General features: G+C 36.3%; 1 protein-coding gene across 1 annotated transcript in view; it reads left to right on the forward strand.

Moving 5' to 3' along the window:
* Positions 1-24,361, forward strand: part of ZPLD1 (zona pellucida like domain containing 1) — a 38,234-nt gene that overhangs the window by 7,362 nt on the left and 6,511 nt on the right. Inside the window, exons 2-7 of the mRNA XM_024759289.1 lie at positions 7,813-8,033; positions 11,344-11,525; positions 12,936-13,008; positions 17,006-17,103; positions 19,772-19,852; positions 23,521-23,692. Coding sequence (XP_024615057.1) covers positions 7,813-8,033; positions 11,344-11,525; positions 12,936-13,008; positions 17,006-17,103; positions 19,772-19,852; positions 23,521-23,692 — 827 coding nt within the window. The remainder of the gene's footprint in view (positions 1-7,812; positions 8,034-11,343; positions 11,526-12,935; positions 13,009-17,005; positions 17,104-19,771; positions 19,853-23,520; positions 23,693-24,361) is intronic.

Consider the following 24,361-nt stretch of genomic DNA (forward strand, 5'->3'; position numbering starts at 1 on the left):
GGTTTTCTGGGAGTGCTTAATCCCACCTGATAGAACCCACCTAAGGATTACTTCCTGCCCAATCAAAATGTATAGTTATGACTAAGTAACTCAGTTGGTTAAGAGACTTGTGTAGGGGAGGAAAGATAATTTTCCCTCTACCCTTCTAGGTTCTTAGCTGAAGCCCCCTATAATAAAAGACAGATTAATAGAAAAAAACAAATAGAAGTTTAATAACATGTAAACCTCCTATATTCATGGAGTAATCCCTCCATGGAGTAATTCACTCCATAGGATTCACTCCATGGAGTAATTCACTCCATAGGATTACTCCTATATTTTCTGTACCAGGAAAATGGAGTAACTCCCTGAAATGGCCCAAGCCACTACCTTAAATACCATCTCAAGCTAAAGACAAAAGAGATGGTGGTGGTGGGGAAGCCAGTTATGGGAGGTCATCAGGTAAATCACAGTAAACAGGAGTATGGTTGTTATGCAGATTTAGGTCTGTAGCCTCCTTTGTAAGAGTTTCTGGAGGTTTAGTTCCCCTCTTCCTTCCTGGTACAGAGAAGGAGATGCACTTACAAATGGAGATTTCCCTTATAAATGTAAATGTCTCTTTCAGAAGAGTAACTTCCATTTGTTTTCAGGGATTCTCCTATGTCTGCCATTTCTTTTTTCTTTTTAAAAAAAAAAATTTTATTTATTTATTTAGTTGCACTGGGTCTTAGTTGTGGCACGAGGGCTGCTTAATTGTGACATGCAAACTCTTAGTTGCAGAATGCATGTGGGATCTATTTCCCTGACTAGGGATTGAACCTGGGCCCCCTGCATTGTGAGTGCAGAGTCTTAACCTCTGCGCCACTAGGGAAATCCCTGCTGTTTCTTAAAAATAATCAATTTAAGGTAGTCCTTATGCCCAAGAGGCATATTTTGGGGTGGCATATTCTGCTCCCCTTCACTTGCAACATTGGCATCACCTGGGAGCTTGTGAGAAATGTAAAGATCAGGCCCCATCCCAGATCTACTGAATCAGAATCTGCATTTTAATAAGATTCTGTATAATGCATATTCATAAGAAGTGCTGATTGGAGCGTGGTACTCATGATGTCTTGCCAGCTTTATGTTGTTACATACCAGAGTGTTTATGCCAACCCCAACTGGCTGTCACGCACTTGCTTGCTATTAATGACAGTAGGGATTAGCAAATCCCTTGCTGTTAAGGGGAAATGATTTTAAAAATTTATTATTAATAATAAGGCAAGATAATTAATTGCCAGACTAATGCACTTAAAAAAGCTAAATACCTAAACAAATAGCAAAAATGTATTAATTTCATATTATTTAGTGTGTTGAATTAGAAAATATCTGACATAGAGAATTTTGATGTTCCTGTAAAAGTCTGAAAACAAGAATCATCTCAGGCAGTTGGCAGAGTACAGATAGGAAATATGAGTTCTGGATGAACAGTCAAGATGAACCTATATCATTGAGCACATGTTTTCTTTGTGAATCTTGAAAGTTGATATTAAAAAGTTAGGGGCTTCCTAACTTTTTAGGAAGTGGTTGGCGCGGTGGTTGGGAGTCCGCCTGCTGATGCAGGGACGCGGGTTCGTGCCCCGGTCCGGGAGGATCCCACATGCCCGCGGAGCGGCTGGGCCCGTGAGCCGTGGCCGCTGGGCCTGCGCGTCCGAAGCCTGTGCTCCGCAATGGGAGAGGCCACGGCAGTGAGAGGCCCGCGTACCGGAAAAAAAAAAAAAAAAGAAAAGTTAGAAATCATCCATGCTGTTTGTGAAAGAGTTTAATTAAACATATTTTAATAAACACTTGCTGAATGTTTGTTAGGCACGCTGGGAAAACCCAGAGCTTTCAATGAGTTCATAATCTAGTGGGAAAGCAAATATCCACTTCCAGGTATAATGTAGGTGATATTGCAGACTCATAGTTAATGTGATGTGGGGTAGAGCGGAAGAGAATGACTATATATCATTGGAAAAATGAAGTCTTATAAAAAGAAGCCTTAGAAATTGTTTTTCTTTTCTCAGCCCATTTCTATTACCTGAGTGCTCTCAATGGGTATTTCATCTATTATTATTGTTTATAATTGACGTACTGAGTATTGGTGATTATCAAATTTATAATTCTTACTCTTTTCTATCCTCTAAATATTAGACTCTTATTTCCAACTACCTGCTGTATATTTCTGCTTGAATGTCCCATGTGTACCTCAGCCTCTCAAAAACTGAGCTCATCATCTTTTTCCTTCCTGTATTCCTTATCTCAGGGAATAATCCACCCAGTCACTAATGCTAGAAACTTGACCATAAGTTTGACATCCTCTTCTCTTCATGCCATCATCTAATCAATTTCTTATAAAATTTAGCCAGTTGGAACTGTTTCATTTCTTCCCAACAATCCCTTCCAAACAGCTGTGCCCTACCGAGGCATGGTTGTATATAACGTGGTATTCAAACCTCTATCATATCATTATCAACTGCATTGCAATTGTCTGTTTTTTTCTCTGTGTCCTTTACCCAACCATGAGTTCCTTGAAATGAAGGAGTCCTGTTAATGTCTTTATCCTTAGAGTTTAGCACAGAGACTAGCATACTGTATATAAACAAATGCTTTTTTTGGATACTTTGTTAACATGAAGTGGCATGTAGTTTAGATCTTGAAAATAAATAGGACCAAATAGCCTCTAGCTTGTGTAAAACTGATGGCACTGATTTTGTGTGTTCAACTCCTGTGCACCCCACCCTTTTTTTACAATCTACACTGACACCCAGAATTGCTTTTCATACAGATTTTTACATTTTCAGGTCAATAGTGAAGGAACATTTTGAGCCACTGCACTGCAGTGCTGAGTTCAGTTCAATTCTGGAGTGTTTGTGTTGCAGAATATATGTGTGCAAATTATTTGAATACTTGCATTGATCTGTGCCCTTATTAATCCAGGTAATAATTAGAACATGTTAAATATTCTGACACTACTGAAAGGAAATGTAGGTCTCAAACTTAATAGTATTGAGATGAGAAAAAAATCATTCCATGTTTCAAAAACTAGGAATCATTAGCCTCATCTGGATGCAATTGGATGTAAGCCAGTTGAGTATGGAATTGTTGAGAAAAAGAAAATAGATATATTTGTTAAATATGTGAATCATATGCTGAGAATATATTGTCATTAATTATGTCTAAAGAGAAAAGTATATTAGGTGTTCTAGGAATGGAACTTTCTTGGAGATAAATAGGTAGAGTGATGTTTTTATTCACATATACAGAATTGGATCCATTCCCTTTTTACTCCATTTATATGGTAACCATATTCTATGAACCCCATATCAGGCTATGTTTTTGTACATGGTGAAATAGATGGTGACAGGATATTTAGTGTGACAGGATATTTAAATTTGCATAATTTTAGAAAATCTGAGACAAACTCATTGCCTGATTGGTAGGTAAGAGTGCAGAACATCTCTTTATTTTTATCTGAATTCAATTGAATACTGCATTTTTAAATTTTCTATGAATAACTTAGCTTGGTTAAATATCAGGGGAAAAATCACCCTTTTGGCAGCATAACTGAACATAAACTCTGTATGTAGGCCTACCATTTTAGACATACTTAGTATCTTTAGACAGAAAACACTAGAAACCAAACATCTAAAGATGTTTATTCCTTGATTATTTTTTGTCATTAGCTTGTATTCATTGGATTGTTTAATACTGCAGTGTTGTTCAAAGGGATATTACAATTCAGGCCAGGGATTGGACAATAAAAAGGCTAAAAAAAATTAGTTGTTGAGAGCAACTGTTATTCAGTAACTGAAAAAAATTTCTCTACTTTTGGCAGAAATTGCTCTTTGGCAACTTGAAGTAGCATTTTTGTTTCCCTCAAAGCCTCACAAATGGAAAAGTTGTGCTGAATAGATGTCTTTAGTATCTACAACCAGGGAAAAATGTGTTCCTTGGAAGGGACAGTGAAAAGTCTTTAGAAAGCTAGGTTAGGATGGATTTGAACAGATCCTTTCTTACACTGTAAAGTCTTTAGTTTGTTATCATTTCTCCAAGTGGGATCAGCTTGTAGCAAATTCAGTTCCACTGCAGGGGTTACAAGTCTCCAGTTATAAAGCAGAAAACGGAAGAGAGCACTATGTCTGGACAAAGCAATCACTGCCATTGTTAAGCTAGCATAGGCATCAATTAATTCTCAAACAAAGGTGAGGAAGCTAAAATCTTCAGTTGGTTTAAGTTAAGGTAGTGATACCTCTTTTGTAACATATTTAATGATATGTATTAACTTCCATACATTTAGGGTATGCCAAGTAATGCAATGATACTCATTCTCTATTTTCCCAGGCATAAAGAGTTCTTAGTGCACGGTCTAGTAGTTGAGAATTTGATTTCACATTTAAGTAGACATTTTGCTACCTTACGGAGACCATTTTCATTTGTATGTGAAGGTTTCCTGTGATCTTGCCTATGTGCTTGCTACTTGGCCTTATTGCCTACCATTTCCTCCTTGCTTTTTAAATTCAAATGAACTGTCCAGCTCCTAACCAGCCTGAGCATATTTATTTCACACTTCTGTCATCATTCATGCTGTCCCCTTTGTGCTGTAAGTTTCCCACTCCTTTTTGTAGCTAACTCCTACCGATACTTCAAAGCTCAGTTCAATGGCATCTTCTCCAGGAAGCTGTTCCTAATCAACTGGTCTGGGTAAGGTTCTCTTTCAATGCCACCCCATGGTTCTCTGTCCAATTTTTCTGTAAATGTGGGCCACATCTACCTCCTCTTATGGACTGTGATCTACTTAAGAAAAAGGACCACTACTTTGTACATCCTTAGTGCAGTCTATTGCCCCATACTTTATGTGAGTAATTAATTAATTACTCACTGGAGTACATCAATGAATATCATAGCTTCCTGCTTTCTGGGACTTTCAATTTATTGAGAAGACAATTATACAAATACATATATGATTCCAAGTCAATACGACAACATAAGACAGAGTAGCATAATTTAGATTTGGGATCAGGAAAGTCTTTGGGAAAAAGACAATGAAATCCGAGACCTGAGGGATGAGTAGGAGCTCCTCAGACAAAGATTGGGAATAGGAGAAGCATCCTACGGAGGGGAAAAAAATGATTGAAGGTCATGTGTAACCTATATTAGGCTTTTTAAAATACGGTATTTTATTGAGGAATAACATATAAAATAAGATGCTGCAATTTTAAGGGTGTGGCTTGAAATTTTAACGTATGTATACACTCATGTTATCACCACCCAGATTGATAGAGAACAATTTTATCATCCTCCAAATTTTCCTTGTTTCCCCTATTCTAGACAGTTTTCCTTCAGAGGTAACCACTATGCTGGCCTCTATGATTCAGTGTGATACATTTAAAGAACTGAACAGAGTTCAATGAAACAGATGTAGGGAGCAAGGGGGATAGTAGAGAGGAGATGAGAATGCAGAGGTAGGCAGGTGGTGGATCACAGAGTCTTGAGGACCTGGTTCAAGATTTGGACTTTTGGCCTGAGTGAAATGAATAGCTGTTGAAGATCTTCGCAAAGAGGTAACATGATTGGATTCACGTTTTAACAGCTGTACTAATCAGAGGGCATTAAGAGTTGAAATAAAGGAACCAGTTAGGAGGTTAATGTAATATTCTAGGGAAAATATAATTATGGCATAGACCAAGCAATAGCATAAAGATGGAGAAAAATCACCAGATTTAAGATGTAATTTGAAGTTTGAATGTTTGAAACATTCAAACATTTGTTAAAATTAACTCATTATTTTAATAAGAGCATCATTTAAAAATTATAGTTGCATTTGAACAGCTAATGTTGTTGAAAGCTAATGGAGATATTCTCCCAATTTTAAGTGGTATTTATTATTTTCTGTGTTGGCACAGTATGCTTCATCTGTGGGTTATCATTTTATTTTCCACCTACAAGGGGAATATTGCTTGGAGTTTTACTTACCAAGCAGCCTAATATTTGCCTTTTGGCCATGAAAAAGATTTTCCATCTTTCTGTCTTTTGCTATGAAAAAAATTTTTCTTTTTTGTATTGAGTTTAAAATCATAATCAAATATAGAAATTTCCATTTTGATTGATTCGTATCCTCAAAATATGACCCACTTTACCAACAAAAAGCCAGTATGCAGAATAAACACTCCAAAGAAATATGCCGTTAAACACTTTTACCCATAGATTAGAACGGATATATTTAAGCAAATTAACTTTATGCCAAAAAGTCATGAATGACATTTACATATTACTTAGATCATTTACCAAAAAAATATTTTATTATGCTTGTTTTTCCTTTTTTGAACAATCAAGATGATTTCTCCGAACAGCCTAATCCATTTTTGTTTGTTTTCACACTTTGAAAACCAGATGTATGTTTCAAATTCTTTATCTCAGTGGTAAAAAATAAGAGTGGTAAAAAGTAGTAAGCTTACTGTATTAATTTCCTAAGTCTGCTGTAACAATGTGGCATAAACAGAGTGACTTCAAACAACAGAAATTTATTTTCTCGCAATTCCGGAGGCTGGAAGTTAAAAATCAAGGTATCAGTAGGACTAAACTCCATCTGAGACTCTGGACAGAATCCTTCTTGGCCTCTTCCCAGCTTCTGGTGGTTTGCTGGCAGTCTTTGCTGTTCCTTGGCTTGTAGATGTGTCACTCCAATTCTCTGTCTTCACATGGCATTTTTCTTCCTGTGTCTCTGTCTCTTCACATGATACTTCTTTTAGAAGAACACCAGTAATATTGGATTAGAGACCCAGCCTACTCCAGTATGACCTCATCTAAACTAATTACCACATTCTGAGGTACTGGAGGTTAAGATTCAATGTATCTTTTTTTTTTTTTCTGGAGGGAGGGAAACAATTCAATCTGTAACAGTTACCAAAACCAATAAAACTGAAAGCTTCTGACACTGGGGAATTACCTAGCAACAGCCAAATTCTCCATTTTCTACATATATTTTCCTCATTACATGCAGAAAATAACTAAATAGAGACATGAAAATCTTGTGTGTGGGGTTGGTGTGTGTGTGTGTGTGTGTGTTCGTGTGTGTGTGCCTGCTCACGTCTATAGACCTGGAATGGATCCCATCACTGATAACTCATGGAATCATGGAAAACTGCAAATTGTGTATTTACATTTTCATGCCTAGTTAATTGCTTTTATTCAGGCATAGTCATTGGCAAAATTTTCTTAGGGTAGACTGCATGTCTGACTGTAATATCAACAGATAAGTTTTCATTCTCTTCCTCTCTAGCATAATTTAATAAAATAAAATGGAATCTGGATAGATGGCTTTTGTTTATACATCCTGGATAAGATGGGTTACAAAACACCAAAGTGCTCAACAATTTGGCTTAGGATGGATTTTAACTGCTTCTTCCTTACACTTGAGAAAATGCATCATTTGTACTGAGGCTCACTACTCTAGACAGGTGATCTAAATAATTCAGTTACTCTCTTCTGAATTTCCTCAGTGACCTAATTTTTTCCACTCAATTCTCGAATCATTTTACACTACCCAATCAACATTTAATGCGCATCCACTGTGTACCGGGCACAAGGAAACAGAGATGCACTATAATCTCTACACTCAAAGATCTCTCCTGAAATAACTAAATCAAAGACTATTTTTCCTAATACTTTCACGTTGGATTATGGTGTATTCAAGTATAGGAATGAATTAAACAGGCCAAGGGGATGAAAATACCTCAGGGGATGGTAAAGTTTTTCTTGGACCCCATGCTGTGCTTTCATGATTTGTTTGTTTTTTTCTATTTTTTATTTCAGCTGAAAGAGACATCAGTGTCTACTGTGGGGTCCAGGCCATTACAATGAAGATTAATTTTTGCACAGTACTTTTCTCCGGTTATTCTGAAACAGACCTGGCACTGAACGGAAGGCATGGGGATTCCCACTGCAGGGGGTTCATCAATAACAACACCTTTCCTGCAGTGGTCATTTTCATCATCAATCTCAGCACCTTGGAGGGCTGTGGAAACAATTTAGTGGTAAGATTAGTGTGAAATTGTGTGCTAGGTTTGGGGATCATAACTAAAAAAACTCCCAATTTCATGAAATAATCAGAAGCCCAATCTATCTTTCGAGAAAAAATTCCAATAAAACTGAACAAATAGCTTTCCTTTGCCTGTTTGAGGCTTCTGCTCCCAATCATACAATTTTATTTTCCAGTAGTGGTTCTGTTTATTGTAGCTGGTGGTTGAAGGGCCTGAGATTAACTGTGCTACTCTAACCAACATTATTTTGTGTGAGTGACACTGAGGAATATGTCTCTACAGTTATTATCTAATTATCTAATGATAATTAGCTATGTTCCTCATGCGTTTTATGGAAGTATCTTTTATATTCCAGTGAGTTTGGCGATGGATCACTTGGCCTATTGCTTCTTAGTGACCTCATTCAGGAAGAAAGATGAAATATAGTATGAGAAACTTAGAATCTTCTAGGTATCATGTTTACCACTGAATGATCCACACCACTGTTTTGTAAAAGAGGGCTGTTAGCATTTCCAGTGTGAAATTCTTCATCCTGTGGGACTGTCCTTTGAATTTCAAAATGTTATCATACACAGTCTTACCCATGAAATCCCAGGAGCACGCTCTCTCCAGTCATTGTGAAAATCAAAACACCACTTCAAATATTTCCACCTTGAATGAGAACCACTAGTCTACACTATTCATTTATTTATGCATGCATTGAACACCAAAAATAGAATTGAAAGAGGCATTCACTCTCCTGGGAATTAAAATTAATTGAAGTAAAAATATTGTGATTTGGGGGGTGTTACACTAAAATTCATTTAGCACTATTTTTTCTTTTGCTTGTTTAAATATAGTCTTATTGGTTAATCCTAGCAAAGACAAAAAGAAGATTCAATGAGCATGACCACTTAGCCCAGTGAAGAAGGAGAGATCAGTTTTTCCTCTTGATAAATTATTGTTCGGGATTAAGGGGAAAAGCTTGATTATTCTAAGGGCAGGGCTTTTAAGACGTGGTGGGAGATAGGAGACAGGAAAAGGAGATTTCTTTGAATCTCCTTTATCTTTTCCTGGAGGGCAGTTAGAATATTGTGCCCATGACCATTTCCAAGTCTACAGCTTGAGTATTGTTGACTCTTTTTATTGAAAACGTTTATTCATCTCTCTGGGTTGTGTGCAGAGAGGTTATGAAGTGGGCCTAAGGGAGAGTGAGGGAGAGGGATTCAGGTTGATTATTACACATCCAAGGTTCCGTGTGGAGGGAGGGGGCCCCTGTGGAGAGCAGCAGCCCTGCCCCTCCTCCCATGGTCGCCCAAGGCCTCTCCTTCAAGGAGCTTTCTACTCTTGACTTCAGTCTTACCCTGCTGCTGGAAAAACAATTTGGGAGAAATGCCAGACAAAGCCTGTGTGTGTGTGTGTGTGTGTGTGTGTGTGTGTGTGTGTGTGTGTATACGTGTTCGTGTGTGTACCTTCATTTTTTTTTTTTAGAGCTGAATTACTCTGGTATAAAAATTGAGATATATATCATGTGTATATATATATAAATATATGTATATAATTTTTTTTCGCAGACAGAATTTGCACATTTAGCTAGCCAGTCAGGCAAGCGATGTGTAGAGAGGAAGAATCACTTAGTTTTTTATTTTTGTCTTAGATGTCACCACCTTTGGAGTTTGCTCCAAGGATAGTCCTGTATGGGAAAAATTAAGTAGACTACTAAATCATCTGGATTAGAATCAAAATGTTTTCATTCATAATGATTTTGGTTCTCTTCATGAGTCAGCTAGATAATTGCTTCAGCTTTGCCCATGTGCTCCTAGGTTCATGTATAAAGTGTATTCTATTGTTGAAAATTAAATGTTACTGGTCTCCATAATATCTGCTAAAAATATTAATTGAGCATCATATTGTATTTGACATGGTGGGAGAAGCTCAATTGTATTATGAAGGTCAAGAACATTATTGATTATTCCTGAAATGCTGGTTCTTAAATTTTAGTGGGATTGGAGAAATGAAAGCTAATCAGTCCCAGGAAAATATACACATGGACAATATTTTTATATAAATTCTAGGAGTTCATGATCCCTCCGCAACCCAGCTAAGAACTATTGTCCTGAAGGGGATGAGAATCTCCATGTACCACAGAGGAAGACCCTGAGAAGATCGACCCTAAGAAAATTTGTGACCCTAATTCATTTGTTCAGAATTTATCTCGAGGACCCCAAGATGCTGGTGTCACTGAGCTATGCTGAAGGGACAAAGGCAAACAAGACCAGGAGGGTCTCCTGCCCACAAAGAGCTCTGATTATGGATGGGGGTGTGCTGAGTCAGACTGCTCATGCACTGTGACTGCATGAATAGAAGCTGTGGGGTGTATCAGGAGAAGTTTCCAGGGAAGATGAGATCCAGGGGAGGAGTGGGATATGTCATGGTGAGGAGGGGAGAGTGGAGGCGGGAGGAGTATGCACAAAGGCCAGAGCAACAAGGGCCTTGGGGCTGGGACATTATTAACCAAGAGTGGGAGCCTGGAGATGTGAAGCTAACATGGAAAACAAGATCAGATTAACAGGGGTCTTTTAGGCCATGCCACGGAATTTGGACTTTACCCATGAGCGTTTTCAAATTACTTGCTGTAGCACAACGAGTGACATGTAGTCTCTCTACTTTCTTATTTATGAAATATGAGTATAGTGTCTTTGGTTATATGAAGTTTTATTTAGTTAAAAGACACATATGAGTCAGACAGAGAAAGACAAATATCATATGATATCGCTTATATGTGGAATCTAAAAAAATGCTACAAATGAGCTTATTTACAAAATAGAGTCACAGATGTGGAAAACAAACTTATGGTTACCAGGGGAGAATGGGGGAGATAAATTGGGAGATTGGGGTTGACATATACACACTACTATATATTAAATAGATAACTAATAAGGACCTACTGTATAGCACGGGGAACTCTACTCAATACTCTGTAATGACCTACATGGGAATAGAATCTAAAAAAGAGTGGATATATGTATATGTATAACTGATTCACTTTGCTGTACACCTGAAACTAACACAACATTGTAAATCAACTCTACTCCAATAAAAACTAATTAAAAAAGAATAAAATCACCCTCTTTATGAGAAGAAGAAGAAAAAGACGTATGATCACTTATAAGTAGCATTATATGTGTATAATCTCAAAACCATGCCATGTTATAGTTGCAACAGACCCTAGAAATGATCTGTCTACATGCTTTATTTTGCATATGAAATGCCTAGATTTACATGTAACTATTTAATAACTGAGCTTGATCTACCATTCTAACAGGTATCCACAATTCCTGGAGTCAGTGCTTATGGAAATGCAACTTCAGTACAAATAGGAAATATTTCAGGATATATTGATACTCCAGACCCACCAACAATCATCAGCTACCTACCTGGACTTCTTTACAAATTTAGTTGTAGTTATCCATTGGAATACCTGGTTAATAATACCCAGCTTGCTTCGTAAGTCGCATTTTATTCTTGTTTTCTCATATTGTCTTTTGGTTTGAGTCATTTTTACCCTTGAGGGACTTATAAAGATAGTAGGATTTGTTGTGAATAGCTAAACTCAATCTCATGGAAACCATATAAGGTCTTATCTGTCTACTTACCTACCTATCTACCTCTCTATCCATCTGTAAGTGTTATTGTCATGATGCATATCAACAGCTCAGTTTTAATCTCCCCCCAATTAAAATTGGCTCAAACTAATCAGATGTCTGCCTGGGGTTCTCCTAGCTCCCTTTAGAACGGCCCAAGAACCCAAGAACCCTGGGTGCTTATGCACCAGAAGGGCCTGTCCTGTTTCCAGTGTGTGGAACATTCGGTCACTGCATTTTTGGCTCCTGTTTAGCTTCATTCTCTGCCGTATCTCTCACTGGTGGACTCTGCTGCCCAGAATCTGAGGTCTCCATGCCTCCTGCTGAGGTGTCACCTGCACAGTTGCTGATGCTTCCCAGGAAAGGTGGTGTCACCCAGAGCCAAAGAGCTTCAGACATGGACTGCGGTCATTGCCTTTTGTTTAGAGTCATGTATTCATTCATTACTCCCAAAGCACATACTCCAAGACAGTTATACATCCACGTTACAATATAACCATATGGATTTGTGAAATATTTTTGACAAGATGGGGTGATTGAATAAGAACTTTCCCACTCCAGTTCTAGGGTTTTCTATCACAAAAGTAGTTATTGTTTAATCTCAGTCACAGGGAATGTGGAGGACACATTTTGCTTCAGGTAAAAAATATTCATAGATGATGTAATGGCACAATGATGACAAACAACTTGGTCAAAAGCAAGATTTTGATGTGGAAAACAAGAAAAGAAAGGCCTTGAGTCAAAAGGATACAGGTGCAGAGGGAAGGAGGTCATAGTCTTTCACTCTGCTCCCCTCAACTTTCCCACTGAATACATTCCTGAACTTCAATGCACATGGAAATATATTCATTTATTCAATAAATATTATACACGTGCTACGTGCCATGCAATGTTCCAGCAGTAAACAAAGTAAAACAAAGTCCCTGATCTCATGAAACTTCTATTGAAGTGGAATTGATGAAAATGTATTTACATCAGATTCAATTTTCTTTGGAATGAGGTTTTTCTGCAAAAGTTTCATGTAAGTAATAAAAAATGTAAAAAAGGTTCCTTATTTAACTAAAAAGATCATAAAGAACAGTTTGTCTTTACTTAGTCCCTCTTGCTGTTTGATTATTTATCTGTTCAGTAATTTAAACAGTATGCACACTACAGACCTAGTTAAAAGTATGTCAGGATTACTCAAGAGTTTTTTGCCTTAAATCTAACATTAAGATATAACTGAAACTTTTAAAATCTCATCAATGCCTTCCTTTTCCTCAATCTGTTTTAGGTCCTCAGCTGCTATTTCTGTGAGGGAGAACAATGGTACATTTGTCAGCACTTTGAACCTGCTCCTTTATAACGTAAGTTGATGGGCGAAGGATGTTATCTTCTCTTTCACTCTTCTGAGGAGCCATTTACGAGAATGGCTTTTATATAAAAATCTAGCAAAAGCCACATTAACCTTGTTATACTTTGGTAACATTTATTCATCTTTACCACCATTTTCATATATCTTAGTGATAAAAGTATACTAAAAACTCCATTATTTTCTAGAAGTTGGTATATGATTTAAACTTTATTTTATAAATGTGATTCTGCATAGTTACTCCAAGTGTCTATCTACATTTATACATATATATTTATTTATGTGTGTATGTGTGTGTGTGTAGCCATAGTCAGGGTCAAGATTTTGGAAATAATATATTTGTGATAAAAAGATAGGAAAAGTCCAAATGGTACTTGACTTGAAGGCACGATGCTTGGTGATGAATGTGTTAATATTTTCAATGTGGGTTTTGGCTGTTGTCAATTCTGTCACATCTGAAATAATTTGGGTTGACTGCACAGTATTGTATAAACTTTTGTCATTTAAATATCGACAGTGGCAGCAAAAATGTGAAAAATACATGAATTTCTATTTATAACTCTAACATTAATCTCACAATGATATTTTCATGTTGATTAAAAATTTTTACTCATACATGTTAATTCCTGATTTAAATATCAATTTTCAATCTATCAACCAACATTTTTGTAAATTATGAATCTGATTTTTACATTATTATTCATGTCATCATGGCACTGAGTTATAATTCATGCAACTGATTTAAAAGTCATTGCATTATACTTTGAATATAATGTGCTATAAATATTGTAGTAGGACATTTTCCAAAGGCATTTAAAAAAATCATGTTTATAAGTTTGTAGTCTGACACCACAGAGTTCTAAACAACAAATTAAAATGTGTTGGAATGGAGATTGCCTTTCTGTCATTTCTGAACTTTCTTCTGCAAGGAGAAGCTGCCAAGATACTTGGTTTTACAATACTCAGCAAATATGGGCCAGTATTCATTCCCAGTATGGCCAGATATTTATTACTGTTGTGAGCAATAGTTTTAAATTGGAACCTTTCTGTTAATTTATACGTGTAAGGTCCCTCAGGTAGAATTGCGATGAATGGTTTGGATCCAATCTTAGTTATAATTGAGTGAAACAAAGATGGGAATTCCTGATCCTAAAAAAGTGAAAAACGTACATGACATTTAAGGATACCACTGTTTTCTGTGAAATTAAACTATTCTCTCAGCAGAAAAGCAGAAAATCAAAATTTAGAAGTGTGGATTTGAAGAGAGCTTTGCTATTAAGCTCTTTCCTTTATCATTAGAGAGTATTATAGTCCTGTTGCTAACTAGACCTAATCCTTCAAAGAGTTTCTAGAATCTTAACGCCAAATAAAAGTGTGTAATTTGATGATAACCTTAAGATTTTAATTCTATGGTAAAAAGGTAATTGATATCAGAATATAAATGAAATACATAGTGCCAAAATCCTTTTTTTTTTTTTTTTTTTTTTTTTTTGAAGCCCAATCCTTCTCATTTTTAATCAATTTGCAATGAAAGTATTACTAATGGTTGAATTAATACATTAAAATGTAAAAGTTATTTACTAACCAGTTATTTAATAAAATTCAACCACTTCCCTACAAACTAGTGTTTTAAAAATTAACAGACTTAATTTTGTTAGAGCAGTTTTAGATTTACAGAAAAGTTGACCTAAAATGTACAGAGAGGGGTTCCCCGGTGGCGCAGTGGTTGAGAGTGTACCTGCCATTGCAGGGAACACGGGTTCGGGCCCAAAAAAAGTACAGAGAGTTCCTATAGACCTCCAGTGCCTGCATACAACTTCCTCTGTTATCTGCACCTTGTATTATGGGTCATAGGGCATATTTGTTACAATTGATGAACCAATACTGACATATTATTAAGTAAGGTCCATAGTTTACATTTAGGTTAATACTTCACATTATATATTCTATGGGTTTTGACAAATGTATATGACATGCATCCATTATTACTGTATCATACAGGAGAGCTTCACTGCCCCAAACTAGTTTCTTAACATGGCACCATTGTAGTATTTTGCCAACTTACAGGACATTAAAAAACTAGTAATTTATACTGAAAAAAATTTTGTATACTTTGACGAATTGATCCCAAACCATATTTATTATTTATTTGGAACACTAACATTTAGCTACCCAAATGTAATTTTATTGCAGCATTTCAAACTAAGTATTATTTTACAACCATTAGGAGCCGTATTTTACCTGCAAAGTTTGTGATTTCTAACCCTTAGGAATGATGAAAATTATATTACATACCTACTGCTCTTATTCTATAGTTAGTTACTTGGGTAGGAAAAAGTGCAGTTGTTTATTTCTATGTGTTCTGGGATTCAGTGAATGTACTTAGGAAAATTTTACTTACAATAAATAATGACATTTATTGACTGTGTGATTTTAATATATGGAGTTTACTTCAAGTTGAACTATGACCTTATTTTTACATGGTATAAATAGGTCAGTTTTCTCCTCTGTGGAAACTGAAAGTGAAGATGACCTTGTGAATTTGAATTGTACCTAATTAATAATGTCTTCTGAGCAGGTAAAGAAACAGAGTAAATCTAAAACTGGGTTATGGTAATTATGAATTATTTTTAAAGTTGAGGAAAAAATGTAAAATAAATATAATTGATTTTAGGGACAATATTGTACTAACAGGAGTAAAGGCAACTAAACAAAATAAAATCAAAAGATAACCTTTTAGAAGGATAACTTTGATAAGTCATGATTAAACCACAGCTGAGTCATATCACTTGCAAATGACTTTGTAGTATACTACTTGTAAAAAAAAGTAAGCATTCTTCCGGGCAATATTGATGCAAATACAAGATGAAAGAGCTGTATAGTTAATGAAATGTGGATAACTTAGAGAAGTTGGAAAAGGGAGCCAGAAAGATAACGAAATAAAAATACTACCTATCAGAAATGGTTAGAGGAGCTATTATCATTTATCACAGAAATATAGAAAATAAGTACAGCGTATAATCCCTCATTTATCAGGCTTTATTTGAGAATGAAATATTCCACATGAATGCAACTTTTTCAAAAGTGAAGCATCCAAATTATTATTGTTTTAATTTTAAAAATTCAATGAAATAGCATTATCTTCAGAGTTACTGAATTTGGGGGAAACAATTTGCCTCCATGCTAAATGATTTGACAGCTTAGATTTTGAGAAGTTTTTTCTTTATTCCACATTTTTTTCTGTTTTTCTTTACTATCAAATTAAAGCTGTCACTTCTCAATTTCTAATTTGCTGCTTTCATCGACTGTAGATTGGGAAGTGATATAAATAAACTCTCCAGAATTGGTCTAAACTAAGGGTAAAAGGTAGAAATGAAGTCCTAAGACACCCTTCTATAAGTCCTTACCATGTAATCTAGTACAGGAATTCCAGGCCATGCATTTTGGCAACTCAGAGACCATACTGGTCTCTTTTTAGGTTTTTTTATTAAATTTTGGTAATTTCAAATTGCCAGATAAGTGACTTTGGGTAAATGAGACACATTATTTAAAGCGTAAAGACTTACATCTCCAATGGCAAAGGGCTTAAACTGAAGCAGATATAATTTAAATAAACTGAATATTAGCCACTAATATAATTTAAATAACTGGAATATGAATTTAAGTAAACTGAATATTGATAGCTGAATATTAGACAAACTAAATACTAACCTCGACTAGTAACCATTGCTTATAATTTAAATACACTGAACATTAATCATCATAAATGGTAAACTATGGACACAAAAAGATTTATGCATGAATTTGTTACTTGGATATGATTTAAGAACAGTTCTGCCAAAAACTAGAGGATTAACTAGGTCCTTTTTGGAGTTGGTTCTGTAAATTGATGTTGATTTGCCCCCTTTTCTTTTATAGGACATTATTGTCTTAAGTAAATGTGCTGTTGGGAAGGTAATGATGGATTAATTGCTTATTTTTTTCATCATTAGGATTCAACCTACAGTCAGCAGTTAATTATCCCGAGTATAGGATTACCTTTGAAAACCAAAGTATTTGCAGCTGTACAAGCCACTAATCTGGACGGCAGGTATTTTCAAACCCTTATCTTTTGTTGGTTAAAACATTTTGGCTGCCTAAAGCCTCATGAATCATAAAGTTAGCTCATTCACTTTAAAAAAAATATTGCCATTGCCATTCCATTTAGAAATGCTAAACAATGGCTCTTAAAGAAATAGTTAGGGGGGACTTCCCTGGTGGTGCAGTGGTTGGGAATCCGCCTGCCAGTGCAGGGGACACAGGTTCGAGCCCTAATCCGGGAAGATCCCATGTGCCACGGAGCAACTAAGCCCGTGCGCCACAACTACAGAGCCTGTGTTCTAGAGCCCGTGAGCCACAACTACTGAAGCCCACACGCCTAGAGCCCGTGCTCTGCAACAAGAGAAGCCACCACAGTGAGAAGCCCGCGCACAGCAAGGAAGAGTGGCCCCCACTCGCCACAAATAGAGAAAGCCCGTGCACAGCAATGCAGACCCAACGCAGCTAAAATTAATTAATTAATTAAAAGAAAAACAATGTAGTTAGGGGCATAGGCCTGAGGCCACTCCCCTAGGGATTTTAATACGTCTCCTGCCCTAACCAGGTACAGACATTTCACTCTCACCATCCATGGCTACGCATTTTTGCCAAACATAGCAAGGCTTATGCCATTGCCTCTGACCAGACTCTCTCTCCACCACCACCCTCTTGCCTCACACACACCCTTCCATTTTATTTCTGCCAGCTCAAATCCTACCCAGTGTTCCTGGCCCTGATCTAGTGCCATCTCTGTCTGATATCTATCCTTATCACTCCAAACAAGAGAGCAGTCAGAATGGGGTGAGATTAATCAAGGGAAAAGACACGTATTTAAAGGAAAAGAAGAATAACAGTGGAACCACTGTTCTCCCAGTTTCCAAAATGGGAAACTCGACCCTATGTTAAGGTGACATAACCTCACCTTAAATGTCCAAAAAACTTCTCAGGAATCCACCCCATCTTATTCTTCAGTTTTCCTTCCCAAGTACCTCGCCTATTATGTCTATTATTCTTCCACCCATGCAGCCACCCTCTGGTCCAGCTGTCAGCATCTCAAACCACCTCCTGCACTCTCTAGCACATTCACACCAAAACATCCCTGCCAGACTGGGGATTGTAACCTTCCTTCATCCTGCTGCTCCTCCCTCAAAAATGTCAGCACCTAAGACTCCTGTCCAGATTTTCCAGTGTCTCCGTGCTGCTCGCATCTCAGCCCTCCCACCTGACGCTCCACATGAACCCAGGACCTTCCTAGTCCCTTCTGGTCTTTCACACCTTTGTTCACATTACTCTTCCCACCTGAATGCCCACCCACCCACAATCGCCACGCCTTCTGAAGCCATAGACCTCAGATTCTCCAAGAGAGGGATGATTTCAAATGTTCTGCCTCCTGTCAAACTGTATATCAAATCATGTATTCCATTTTTTTGTTTAGGAGGTAATGCCTATATTTTTTGGTTTGCCTATATGTAAAAATACATATATTTTACGTATTTGCCTAAATTAAAAAAAAAAGAAGTGCTAATAAGTAGTAATAGCATATTACAAGGGTGCTTCCCTGGTGGAGCAGTGGTTAAGAATCCGCCTGCCGGGGCAGGGGTCGCGGGTTCGAGCCTTGGTCCAGGAAGATCCCACATGCCGTGAAGCAAATGGGCCCGTGCTCCACAACTACTGATCCTGAGCTGTGGAGCCCGCGTGCCACAACTACTGAGGCCCGTGTACCACAACTACTGAAGCCCGTGCGCCTAGATCCCGTGCTCCTCAGCAAGAGAAGCCACTGAAATGAGAAGCCCGCGCACCGCAACAAAGAGGAGCCCCCGATCCCCGGAACTAAAGAAAGCCCGTGTGCAGCAATGAAGACCCAACGCAGCCAAAAATAAATAAATAAATAAATACATTTATCTTAAAAAACCCCAAATTACAAGGATTAAAGGGTGACACCCACTTTATGTCATTAATTGGAAAATAGCAATTCTTCCCATAAAGAAGGAGGGGTAGTGACTGGGCGAGGGCATGGGGAGAGCTTTTGGGATACCAGAATGTTCTATGTTTTTCATCTGAAAGATGATTAATCAGATGCAGTCATTTTGTGAACACTTATGATTCATGTATTTTCTATGTGTGTTACTATTCAATAAAAGTTTATTAAAAAACAAAAGAACTCTCCCCATAAGAATCTGGGCCAAAATTATATAAAACGATCTCCAGAAACATCTCTGCAAAATAACAAAATCAATCAAGTTTCATTTGACACTTAGAAAATTCAGAATGATCAAAATTGAAAGGAAATTCAAAAGTAAAGATCCATTTCTGCCCTAATAAAAAAACTGTAGCATGTAAATAGTTTATTTTGGGTTTCTCATATATTATTATTTAAACATTGCATCCGGAAGAGATTAGTACACTCTAGAAATCTGGTTCTACTTTACCTTCTCCCTTTTTGTCTTCTTGGCATTTTTATTCTTGGTTGTATGTGATTCTTGATGTGTGACAGCAATTTGTTGCAGACTTTTAAATACTTTGAGTTTAGGAGAAAATTTTAATAAACAAGAAGTCTCTGCAAATAATATAAAACTATGTTCCCTGGGATAAGATGTTTGTCAATATCTACTTCTCTTGGATTAGTAACTAATATCCAAAAGGAGATTCTGACTCTAGATTATTCTTACCTCTTCCTGCAGATGGAATGTCTTAATGGATTATTGCTACACGACCCCATCAGGGAACCCAAATGATGATATTCGATATGATCTCTTCCTTAGGTAAGTGTCTAAGTCTTGTATTGATAGCAATAACCCTACTATAGATAATTAAAATAGAAAAGCTAAGTCAGATAAACAAATTATAGAGTACTTTTATAGCTTTTAAATTTAAAGTTTTACATTTTGAACTTTTAGTCCTTATATAGTTGGAACTATAAAAGTGGAGAACAATTTTCAACATGAAATGCTGATAAGGCTGTTGTTGAATGACAGTTACAAGTAAGTTTACTCCATCAAAGATGTTTTATTAATGTTTAGGTCATGTGGGAATATTTCACTGTCTTAGGAAAAGCATGGCTAGGGTACTATTGACAATATGAGAAAGGCGGTGAGAGGGTACTATTTTTCCAAAACTAGACTGTCTCATGGTATGTCAAAAGGAGAATAAAATTAAAGTAATGGGCTAGATAATTTAGACCCCAAACTGCTTTTCTTAATTTATCAGTATTTAATATGAAAGTGTAATACAGCCTACCACTCCTTTTTTATCAGAGCCAATAACTTCAACTTCATTCCCCAATAGACAGTGATAGAGTGAATGTAATCTACATTTGGGGAAGGGGGACATTGATCATAAAAACATTCAATCATCTCAGTTCCTTTTCAGCATTTTTATCTGACAGGGGAACAGACTTGAAAGCCAAGCAATGGCTTCTCATCATGCTTATAAAATGCAGTTGGCTCTGATCACTGCCACTTATTGACACATGATGGGAGTAATATGATGGGAAACCAGAAGAATAAGTTTTACTGGCTAATCAACGTTAAGATGATACTCAGAGGGTATGATCAAACTGACACTCATATTCTATTGCTGGAAGTGTTAATTTGGTTAACATTTTTGGGAAAAAATATCAGTATGTATCAAAAAACCTTAGAAGATTTCATATCCTTTGATTCTACTTTTGTGAAATGGGAAGCATATTCTAAAATATTTATGACTTTCTTGTCTATCAGTGCTATTTAAAATAGTAAAACATGAGAATCGACTGCATGTTCAGCAGTAAGGAAATGGGTAGGTGAATTGTGGAGAACCAGTAAGTTGAGAGCTCATACAGACATAATAATCATATAAAATTATTTATAAAATAGAAAAAAATAGTTGGTTCTATTTTATCTCTTCCCCTTCTGTCTTCTTGATATTTCTATCTTAGAAATATGTGGTTCTTTAAAATTTAAATGTATTAAAATATGAAATGAAAGAATTAGCATACACGATTGTACAACACACCTCATTTATGTAATACATGATAGAAAAGACTATAAGGAAATACATCAAAAGGTTCACCTTTGTTATTTATGCACAGTGAGATTGTGGATCATTTTGTTTTGACATTTTTCTTATTTTCCAAAATTTCTATAATGATTACATATTGATAATCTAGAATAAGATCATCAGACTTCTGGTATGACTATGGCTTCAGCTTAATTCTTTCAGTTTTCTTCTTGGAAACTATAGAGACTGAAATGGATAACTAAAAAAAGTCCCCTAAGTGCCATTTTCAGTGAGATAAGGAGGAAAAGAAAACCTAGAAATTCCAAAATATGTGTTAGTGTTGATAAAAGCAGTTAAGATCAAGACAAAACAGAGCAGGAAAAGGCTGGCAGGAAGCAGAGTAGGAAGAAGTGGCAGGAGAAACAAGGAAGAAAAGTGATTGCTGAGGGGTCCCACTACCATAGGTCCCAGAAACAGCCAGGAGAAATGCATACCTACAAGAACAGAGAATCACAAGCTAACTGAATCGAGAAAAAAGGGATAAACAAAAAATCCATAAAATGCCAAAGAAAGGGGGAAATCAACATCGAAATGAGGAGGGTATGGCTCTACCAGATATTACAGTTAATAGAAGCTCTAAAGTTATTAAAGGGGTATGATATTATGTGAGGCTAGACACATAGACAAAAAGTTAGAATAGTAAGTTGAAAAATAGATCCAAAACATGGGAATTTACTATATGACAGAGTTTGGTAACATGCAAATCAGTGGGATTGACAGAGATTTTTAAAAATAGTGCTGGATAGTAGATAATCTTAAGGAAAAAAATAGCATAGGATCTGTACTTCACTCATTATACCATGATAAACTTTAAATAGATTAATTTAAATGTAAAAACTACAGCTTTAAAAGTGATGGAAGAAAGCATGCAGAATATCTTTAGAAATTTGAAGTAAGGAAAATCCTGTTTAGCCCACATACTAGAAGCCATAAAATAAAATATTTAAAATTATGTAAAAATAAAATTTCTGTGTGCAAACACACACACACACACACACACACACACACACACACACACACACACTGGGAGGAATGTCCAAAGCCAAACAACAAAGTTAAAACAATTTACAACTTATGTAACAAAGAAGGAAGCACTCTTCCTAAAAACCAAGAATTTATAGGAATCTTAAGGAAAAGGCCAACAGTACAATAAAAATTTGAGCAAAGAACATAAAATAAAATAAAATATATAAAATTATGTAAAAATAAAATTTCTGTGTGCACACACACACACACACACACACACACACACACACACACACACACACTGGGAGGAATGTCCAAAGCCAAACAACAAAGTTAAAACAATTTACAACTTATGTAACAAAGAAGGAAGCACTCTTCCTAAAAACCAAGAATTTATAGGAATCTTAAGGAAAAGGCCAACAGTACAATAAAAATTTGAGCAAAGAACATAAACAATTTTCAGATAAAGAAACACAAATGACTCTAATATATATGAAAAATGCACACATCCATTCACACTAAGAAAAAGGTGAATTGATATTATATGGTGATAGTTTATTGTTCCTACCAAATAGGGAATAATCCAGAATTTCATACATATACTTTGTTGATGTAGCTCTGAGGGAAATAAGTATTTTTTATACATTACTGGGGCAGTACAAAATGCAACAATATTTATAGATGTGGCAAAATCTGCTGAATGATCCTACAGATATATAGATAACCCAGCACATGTTCAAAATGATGTATTAAGACTATTCATTATTACTTTGTAAAAATGCAAAAGATTCAAAATAATGCAAGAGTACATAAATAGGACACAGGTTAAATAAATTCTGACGTGTGCATGATGAAATAGTGTACAACTGTGGAAGAAGATGAAGGAGGCTCTCTAAATATTGATATGGAAAGGTCTCTAAGATTCATTGTTAAATTAAAAAAAAGGCAAGGTACAAAATAATATAGAGAGTATGCTATCATTTGTTTAAGAAGCGGGGAACATTGAGAATGTATTGCTTCTGCTTCTATTTGCATATGCCCTGTGAGGCTGCAGTAACATGTGAGGTCACCACGGGCAGATTTGTGTGTGGACATGGGAGAGCATGGACAAGGGCAGAGATGTGGGGAGAGACTTTTTACTATATATATTTTATAGTGTTTGGATTTTTGAACCATATGAAAGTATAATTCCTCTAAAATTTGATAATAATATTATAATCAGAAACTGGTCTGCTTAAATATTGTGATATAAGTCACTTACATATCTGTTGAGTTAGTTTATTCTCCTATTAAGTATTGATAACATGGCATAATTTTGTTAGCTCTTAATGTAATAGGGTACTCTTAATACTGCAGAAATTAATTTACAAGTCACGGTAGGTTGGTACTTTCCAATAATATCGTTTTCACATTCTCTAACGTGTAGCTGTGACAAAGATCCTCAAACCACCGTCATTGAAAACGGCAGGAGCCAGCAGGGCCGCTTTTCCTTTGAAGTGTTCCGATTCGTGAAACACAAGAATCAGAAAATGTCCACTGTCTTCCTGCACTGTGTTACCAAGCTCTGCAGAGCTGATGACTGCCCGTTCCTTATGCCAGTATGTTTTTAGCAACTTTATTCTGAACTGTTGAATTGATCTAAGCTGAAAGTTATCAAGTGTTAGGAACTAATTTCTACATAGAAAGTGGATATGCATCAGGTCAAATAGTTTGAAGTACAATTTTTTCATTCATCTAGGAAAGATCTATTGAATGCCGCCTTGTGCCAAGCATTATGCTGGTAATACAGAGATGCATGAATGAGTTCTGAATTCAGTTAGCTTATCCTTTAGGATCATGAGATAATCATGGCATAAAATATGACAAAATGTTATGGTGCAAAGGCAGGCATATATATGGGCTGTAGTAAAAGGCATTATTCATCGTTGTGAGAGAGATGAAACAGGAGAGGCTGGGAGGCTCAGTGGAAGAGATATGACTTTGAAGACAGATGAACCCCAAAGAGGCAAAATCAAGAGTGTAAGAGACATTCCATGCCAAAGGATGGTCAAAGTCACAGACACATGAAACAGAGTAACCAGGGAACTTCCAGTCCTTCAGTAGGGCTATGGAGTAGAGTAGAATATCTAGACAGTAGGCCCCCTAGTGTTACAGCAATATTAACCTGAGAAAAATGCAGTCATGTTTTTTGATTTGAGATAGCTTTAATGTGTTTATATGTGTGCTCTAATTCATGCATTTCTTCACAATCATTAGTTGCTTTAGTC

Source organism: Neophocaena asiaeorientalis, unplaced genomic scaffold, assembly GCF_003031525.2.
Source record: "Neophocaena asiaeorientalis asiaeorientalis breed wild unplaced genomic scaffold, Neophocaena_asiaeorientalis_V1.1 scaffold197, whole genome shotgun sequence".
Taxonomy (NCBI): Eukaryota; Metazoa; Chordata; class Mammalia; order Artiodactyla; family Phocoenidae; genus Neophocaena; species Neophocaena asiaeorientalis.